Source organism: Ichthyophthirius multifiliis (assembly GCF_000220395.1).
Source record: "Ichthyophthirius multifiliis unplaced genomic scaffold scaff_1120509251190, whole genome shotgun sequence".
In the NCBI taxonomy this organism is placed as follows: domain Eukaryota; phylum Ciliophora; class Oligohymenophorea; order Hymenostomatida; genus Ichthyophthirius; species Ichthyophthirius multifiliis.
In genome coordinates, this window is record NW_004086117.1 from 40,136 (window position 1) to 48,936 (window position 8,801).

General features: G+C 15.6%; 1 protein-coding gene across 1 annotated transcript, besides 11 other annotated features; it reads left to right on the top strand. All coding sequences in view use genetic code 6, as the record gives it.

Moving 5' to 3' along the window:
• Positions 1-82: 82 nt before the first annotated feature.
• Positions 83-175: a microsatellite.
• A 1,429-nt stretch (positions 176-1,604) lies between these two features.
• Positions 1,605-1,679: a microsatellite.
• Positions 1,680-1,815: 136 nt separating this feature from the next.
• Positions 1,816-1,887: a microsatellite.
• Positions 1,888-3,528: 1,641 nt separating this feature from the next.
• Positions 3,529-3,612: a microsatellite.
• A 2,507-nt stretch (positions 3,613-6,119) lies between these two features.
• Positions 6,120-7,159, top strand: IMG5_156990 (hypothetical protein; the record flags this gene model as incomplete). Its single annotated transcript, XM_004030560.1, has 1 exon — positions 6,120-7,159. A coding segment is annotated over one exon (1,032 nt), but the record flags the coding sequence as incomplete, so codon positions are not given.
• A 70-nt stretch (positions 7,160-7,229) lies between these two features.
• Positions 7,230-7,314: a microsatellite.
• Positions 7,246-7,317: a microsatellite.
• Positions 7,258-7,326: a microsatellite.
• Positions 7,327-7,659: 333 nt separating this feature from the next.
• Positions 7,660-7,729: a microsatellite.
• A 523-nt stretch (positions 7,730-8,252) lies between these two features.
• Positions 8,253-8,330: a microsatellite.
• Positions 8,271-8,358: a microsatellite.
• A 374-nt stretch (positions 8,359-8,732) lies between these two features.
• Positions 8,733-8,774: a microsatellite.
• Positions 8,775-8,801: the final 27 nt, after the last annotated feature.

An 8,801-nucleotide genomic window follows, 5' to 3' on the forward strand; every position in this document is an offset into this window, starting at 1 on the left:
AAATAAATAAAATTGTAAGAATTAAATTGTTAATAAACAAAACTTATATCTAAATAAAATATAAAATGTCAAAATAAAAAAAATATATATATATATATATATATATATATATATATATATATTATAATATAATATAATATAATATTATATATTTATTTATTTATTTATTTATATAACATATATTTTTCTTTTTATATTAAATAAATCATATAAAATCTACAAATTATATATACATATCAACTCTTTTTAATATATTATTTGTTCTTATAGCATATAATAAATAAAGCAATTTCAATTTTTTATTTAAAAATTAATTTATAAACTAGTTACTTTAATCATATCTTATTAAATATTTATAATCACTAACTTTACTTTTTACATTTATTCCTTTCATATTGCATAATTTGTTTGGAATTTTATTTAATTCAATTACTTATAATTCTTTTTTATCTTAGACAAATTTAAATTAAACTAAATTTTCAAAATTATCTTCTAATATATCTTTTAATATACTTAAATATTTAAATGGAATGCTTGATTATAAACTAAAGTGAGTTAAAAATTTCTTTTAAATTTTTAATAAGTCAACCAATTTATAAATAATTGACATTAAAATAGTTGTAATTTTTTCCAAAAAGCAGCATTTTAAAGATAACTTTTAAATTTAAAATTTACAAAGAGCTCCAAAAATATCAACTAATAATTTAGAACCTTCAATCTATAAAGAATTTAATTTAAAAATATTAACTTATATTTTTTTTTAATTTAAAACGCACAACATTTTATATAAATTGCTATAAAAATCTTCTTTAGAATTAAATAAATCTTGAACTAAATTCAAATTAATATTTACAATTTTTAAAGAATTTTAAGAAATAATCTAATTTAAAAAAAGGTTAATAAAAGTTAATTCACATTCTTTTATTTTAATGCTCATTTTTTAAAGAAAATTGAAATTTACAAAAAAAAGCTTTTCAAAGTTTAAATCTTTACTTTTTTAAATTTTCAAGTTTAATTCTTTTATATTTACATGTATTTTACTTAAAAAATTCATCTAAAAACTTATTTTAGATGATAATTTAAACATTTCAATATTTTTAAATTCTTCTAAATTTATTTAATTTATGCAATTTTAATTCATATAATCTTCACTTAATTTTAAACTGATTTTTTTCAATTTAAAATTTTCATTGATTAATTGAATTTATTTATGTAAATAATAGTGAATTCCTCCATTTTCTAATATATTTTTCATATCTATATTTAATGTAAACTTTTATATACTATTTTCTTTTAATTTTTAAATGATTTCTTTAAAAAGTTAACATTCTCTTTCACACAACATGTTTTTTTATCCATTAATTAGTTATATTTTTATTTAATTTATGAATAAATTAGTTTTTAAAGATATTTGAGAATATTTACAAGTACAGTTTTAATTTTTTGAATCATAATCGATTTTTAGTTTTAATGGCTTTTATGTAAAAAGGGACTTAATAATGATTATTTCATTCATTTAATTTTTAAAATTGTATAGATAAAAAAAATTTAAAAAAATAAATTAAAAATAATAATAAAAAAAAAACATATTTGTATATATATATTTTTTATGTTTTTTACTTAAATATATATAAAAAATTTTTATTTATTTTTATTAAATTAAATATAAAAGAATTTTTTTTTTTAAAAAAAAAATAATATTTTTTTTCTTGACTAAAAAATAAAATTAATAAATTCTTATTAATATAATAAATAATTCATATATTATTAGAAGGATAATATTTCTGATGATTAAAATCATATTATAAATTAGTATTTATAGTACTTATATTATTATTTTAATTATAATTACTATTAATCTAATTTATCTAATTACTATTATCATTTAAAATATTATAACCAATTTGTACTTAATCGGTATTAATATTATCATGATCATTATTACTTTTATGTTCTTCGTATTCACTATTAACATCATCATTTTCATCACCATCCAAATTTTCAATTCTTTAAGCAATAATTTCGATATTATTAATGAAATCTTGATTAGAATCAAAATATTAATTAAAGTTTCTGGAAATATAATCATCCGAATTATAAGAAACATTATTTTAATCTAAAGAAGCAACTTACTATTACTAAAAATCATTACTTTGCAAATTATTATTATTATTATTTGAAACATTAGTTTATTCATTATTATTGGAATAATTTAAAATGGAATTCTATTAATCTTAGCAACAAATTTTCCTAAAAATTTATTAAAGTAAATTATGCTTATAAATCACCTAAAAAATTACAAAAGTTCTTCCTTTTTAAATTTCAGATAATTTATGTAAATTAATTTGAAGTTATTCCTTTAAACAAACTAAAGTTCCGAATTTCGAATTATTATCTTTTATATAAAATTGATTATTTTCATTTATTCCTAATGAAGCATGAGACCTTGAAATCGTTATTTCATTTAATTTTATATCTGAAAGGTTGTTTCGTCCTATTTAAAATTCTTTTTTATATTAACTGTTTAATATATATATTGTGTTTTTTTCGGTTTCTTCAAGAACTATAAATTCTGTAATATGGGAAAGATTAAACTTATATAAATTAAAATTATCTCCATTAAATTATATATTTGGAGGAAAAAAACTTTAACAAATTTCACATTTGACGCTCTTAGAATTTATTTCTATTACTCCATCATTTTCTTTATATTAAATTCGACTGTTTATCCATATTTTTACACATTAATAATGAATCCAGCGGGTTGTACCACTACATTTACATAACGAAAATAAAGGATTTTTACTTGATGTACTTGTACTTAAGCATATTCGACAACAAACTCTTTATTATTCTTCATTTATTTTATTTTAATTTTCTGTTTTCTTTTTTTTATATTAATTTAAAAAAAGTAATTATTTACTGAAAATTAAGATTTTGAGTTTTCTAATTCTGATATAAAAGATTGAGCTATATGAGAAAATCTTTATTTTGAATAATGATCATTTATTTATTATAAAGGTTAATTTTTGCATAATGTTGAAATCTATATTTTTTGTTTTTTTAGTTTTTTTTTTTTTTTACTTATAAAACATTAAAAATTTTTTTCCCTAATTTTATTTAATCATTTTCTGTTAAAATACAATTAGTTTCATTCTAATTGTCTTTTATTCGTTTCCAAATAGGATTTTCACAATTTTATGAGGGTTAAATGTAATAGAAACCAGCTTTTTTTTAAATTAAAACAAAAAAAAATCTAAAAAAAATTCAGTAAAATAAAGTAAAATTATACTTTGCTTTTTTATATGAACTAAAAAACTATCTTATTATATTATGCCTTCTTTATTTTTTTATTTTAATATTTTTGATTATATGTATTGCGTATTATGTACTATTCTTATTAAAAATCCTTCTTAATTTATTTTATGGGTATTTGAGCTAATTTCTTTTGTATTATTTTGATAATCGAAAAGATTATAATTATCTTTTTACCATGTTTTGGTATACACTTTTAATTAATAAGACATCTAATATTTTATATATTATTTATAATTAAAATAAATATATTAATATTTTTTATATATATATTTTCTATTATTAAAATAAATATATATTTATATATTGTATTTTTTAATTGATTTTGTAAATATAATTTACAAATTATTGCTATTCTTAATATAAATTAATTATATTAATATAAACAATATAATATATTTTTTCCTTATTTAAATATTTAAATATAATATAAATACAATGAATTAAATTTAATTTAAATAAAAAGAAAATATAATATAACAATAAAAATATATAATTAAAATATTATAAACAAAAACTACGCCAAAAATATATTATATGTTCATTTTATTTTTTATACGATTTTTTTCGCTAACAAAAATCAATCAACAAAAAAAAGGGCGAAGAAAAAATATAAAAAACAATATGAAAAAATAATATAGGCCAAATAGAATATTATAAAAAAAAAATATTTATATTTTTCAGTTTTTTATCTAAAAAAATATAAAATTCACTATATTGATTATTTTTCAATTTATCTTTATTAAATTAAATTTATTTACTAGTTTATTTCTTCAAGATTTCCTAAAACATGATCAACACTAGTATTTTAAGTTCCAAGTTTGATGTCTGAATCATTTTTTTAATCACTTCCCTAGTTTTTATTAAAAAACTTTCTATTTGAAAAATTAAAGTTTTCGTTATTATAATTTGAATTTTCACTCTACTACTAATTTTTTTATATAAAATTAGAATTTTTTTATTTCTGAGATTATTTGCTTTCATAATAAAATTCAAGAATTTCTTCGATTCTATTTTGTTAGGATTATTCTACTTATTCGCCATTTATAACTAAATTAAAGCAAATTTAATCCTCCTTTAATTATAAAACTTTAATCCTTTCTAAAATATATTTTATTCTTCTTTTAAATCTTCATTATAATTTTCTATATCAAGAACCTGTTCATTTAAATCTTATATTTTGTTTTATAAATAATCTATATCTTGTATCTTTTTATTTTTTTTAAAAAAAATAATAATATTAGAAAATAATAAAATTTTACTAATTAATTTTATTAAGTCTAATATTGAGAAAATTATTAGTTAGAAGAAGATAAATAAGCATTTTTTTATAAAATTTCATTATTTATATTCGTGATAATTTTCTCTTTTTCATTAATTTACATATTTAAAATATTCAAAATTTCAATTTTATCTTTTTCTTCTTTCTATAATTTTTCAAAAAAGATTAATTTTTAATTTTTTTCTTAAATTTGAATATTTAAACCATCCAAAATTTCTTAATTTAATTAAATATTTTCTTAAATTTAAGAGTTTTCTTTTTTTTTTCATTAATTTAATTTTATATAGAAAATTCATTTTTATTTAATTATAAAGAAAAATTGTTTATTTTTTCTGAAATTTCTTCTTTCTTTTCTTCTAAAATTTCCATTTCTTTTAAAAAATTTTCTTTGTTTTCTTTCAAATCTTAAATTTCTTTATTTAAGTATTTTTATTAACTTTACATCTTTTGAATTTTTAATTCATTATCTAATAAACTTTACTAACTTTCGTTAATCTATTTTTTAAAAAAAAATAAAAAAAAGTAAATGTTATATATATTTAATATATATATAATTTTTACTTATTTTTCTATAATAAAAATCTATTTTTAATTTTCTTAAAAAACATGATTCATATTTTCCATGTTTTTCTTAATTTGACATTATTAATTTCCCAAAACTTAAATTTTCATTTCTAATTCTTCAATTTTTAGCATTTTTTCTTCTATTATTCCTTCCAAACTTTCATTTTATTATTTCAAAACGGAATTTTTTTAGTATAAATCTTCTGATTTTTTCATTTATTTTTCCTAATCTTTTAAAATTCTTTAATTTTCTAATATTTCCTCATTTAATTTTCTCAAAATTTCTTTACTTTCTTTTAAAATTTCCCCAAATTCTAATATTTTCTTTTTATAATTTTTTTCTTCCATCTCATGTTTTTCAACTAAGTTTTTTAACAAATTTTCTTCCTTTTTAACTTCTTCTTTAATTTTCTCCTTTTATTAATTCAAAAAATAATTCATTTTTTCACCCTTTTAAATGTCAATTTAATTAATATCTATTTTTTTTTCTAAACTATACATTTCTTCTTCCTTCTTAACCCTCTAATTGTCTAAATCCTACAATAATTTTTTAAAAATACCACATTTTTAATCCAAAAAATCATTTTCTTCCTAAATTTCCTTTTTAAAACATTCCAATTAATCACATTCTCCTCTTAATCTACTTAAATGACTTTTAACTTATAAAATTTATAAATCAATTTCATTTTTTTATAAATTTAATTTTTCAATTTCTTAGAAAATCTCTTCTTTATTATTTTAAAAGAGTATTTTTTTTTCTTTTTTTTCCTTTAAAAATTCTTCTTTTTCTTCAATGAAATATCTCCTTTCCTCTTTCAATAAATCCCTTTCGTTTTTAATTTTAAAAATATCTTCCTATTCTTTTTTTTTCATATTTTCTTCAAAAGCTTATTTTTCTTTTTTAAAATCTTTTTTTTGTTTTTCCATAGTTTTTATTTTTTCTAATAATTCTTCACTTTCCTTCTCAAAATCAACTAAAAACTAATCTTTTATTTATTTGAAATTTCTCATTTTTTCTTCATTTTTTTACAATATTTCATCCAAAACATCCCACATTTTTTCAAAAAAATCATCATTTTCAATAAAAACACCTTTTTTTTTCCAAAAAGATTAACCTTTTTAACCTTAAATATTCTCAAGGAAATTTAATTTTTTTTTTTAGAAAAATTCAACCTCTTTCTTTAACTTTTCAAGCTCTTTTTTTGTCTCTAAATATTCTTTTTCTTATAAAACATCTTTTAATATCCTTTTATCATCCGTTTCTTCGAAAAAAAACCTCAAAATTCCACTTAAATCAGCCAAACTTTACTATATAAATTCAAAAATATCACCTTTTTAATTGCTTTCATCTGCTATTTCATCTAAAATTTTCAGATTAATCTTTTTCAAAAAATTTTTTGGACATTTATTTTTAACTAAATTTGCTAAAAAACATATGCTACTTTATATAACTTTAATTTTTTTTAAATTCTCTTTTTCAAATCCACCCAAAACATTTGCAAGAAAAATTTGAATTTTTTCTTTTTTTTCTTCATCATTTTCATTCTACTCTATTTTTTAAATTTATTCATCATTTTTTAATAAAATTTCTTCAAATTATTGAATTAAAGCATTATTTTCTTAAATTTTCTAATTTAAAATTTCCACTTCATTACTATTAAATTCGATATTTTCCTTTATTTTTTTCATTTCTTCTTTTTCAATATTAGATTCACTTGTTTTGACAGTTTTTTAATTTTTCAAATATCCTATTTCCCTTTCTTTTTTTAAAAGTTCAACTTCGTTTTATAAATTATTTATTTTTTCATTATTTTAATTAATATGATTTAGTAAAATGTTATTCTTTTCTTAAAAAGAGGATAATTTTTTATACATTTTAGTCGCTTTTTTATCCAATATTATTTTGTCTTATTCAATTTCGATATTTTACTCATTAATGTTATTTTCTAAAGAATTTATTAATATTCGTGTTTTTTCAATTTTTTATCGTGATTTTTCTATTTCTTCATTTATTTCTGTACTTTATATTTATAATCTTTCGTTCTTTTTATTAAATAATTTATATTAAAAATAAATAAATTTAAATATATAAATATATAAATATATATATTTATAAAAATAAATATATATATATATATATAACTAAATATATATATTTAGTTATATTTTTCGATTTTTCTTACTTCTATTTAATATAATTATAATCTTGCTTCTTTTTATTTAATAATAATTTCTAGATCATCTTATTATTTATTCATATTTTCATAAACTTTAATAGACTATTCTTTGTTTTTTTATATACTGTTATTATATATTTTATTTTTTTAATAATTTTTATTAATTTCTTCTTCTCTTTCTTTAATTCTTTCTTTTAAACGTTTATTTTAGTTTTCTAAACAGTTTATTTTACTTAAAAACTCGTCTCTTTTTTTTTAAATATCATCTCTTTTTTGCCCCAAAGTATTCATATTTCCTTCTTAAAATTAAAATTTTTCCCAAAGATATTCAAAAAGATTATTTTAATTATTATTAAGATCTTCCAAAAACCTATTAATTTAATTATTTTAATAATTATTTTCCATATATTCTAAATTTTCATTTAATTTAGTAATTTCTCTTATTTTCTCATCTAAACTGACATTTAACTAAAAAATAACATTATTTTACTAATCTATCTGTTCTCTTTAAAAAATTAATTATTATGTCTAACATTCTATTTAATCTTATAAATCCTTTTAGCTTTTATTTTTTTAATTATTTGAAATTTTATTGCTTGTAAATAAAAAAAAGGTATTTCTTTTATTCTCATCATCAACCTTTTATTAATCTATTTATTTTAAACGAGGAATAAGATTTATTAAATATTCCACATAAGATATTTTTCTGCAAAAAATATTTTCTTTTATTGAAATATTTTCTAAACTTACTAAAACGTTTAAATTAGGAATTTCTTCTAAGTCTTTTATTTTGTTTCTCTTTATTTTTAATGTTTTTAATCTTTGTAAATTTCTTAAAGAATCTATAGGGAGATCTTCAATTTAATTTCCATTTAAATTTAATAATTCAAGATTTGGAAGAAATTACTAATTATTATATAAATAATATTAAAATATAAATATAAATATATATATATATATAAAATATATATATATTTATATATTTATATATATTTTTATATATATATATTTAAATATATAATACTAATCCATTTATTTATCTTATTTAATTTTCAGATAAATTTAAATCTTTTAATTATTTAAGATTTTCTAAATTTTAGATTTTTTATATGCTATTATAACTTAAATTTAATTATTCTAAATTTACAAGTTGATTTAATCCTTCTAATTTCTTTTTTTTTATTTAAAAATTTTATTTTATTTTTATTACTGTTATTTTTAAGTTTGTATTATTCCTTATTTAAAAATTTAGAATTTATATTTTTGAAAAATCGCATTGATTAGTTACTTGTATAATTAATTAATCATTTATTCTTATATTTTATTAATTTTAATCTTCAATTTTTCTTTCAATACAATAAGAATTTCTCATTTTATTTTATTTTTTGTTAATTTAAAAAATAAAATATATAAAATAAAAAATAAATACAAAAATATATTGTAATATATTTTTAAATTCAAAA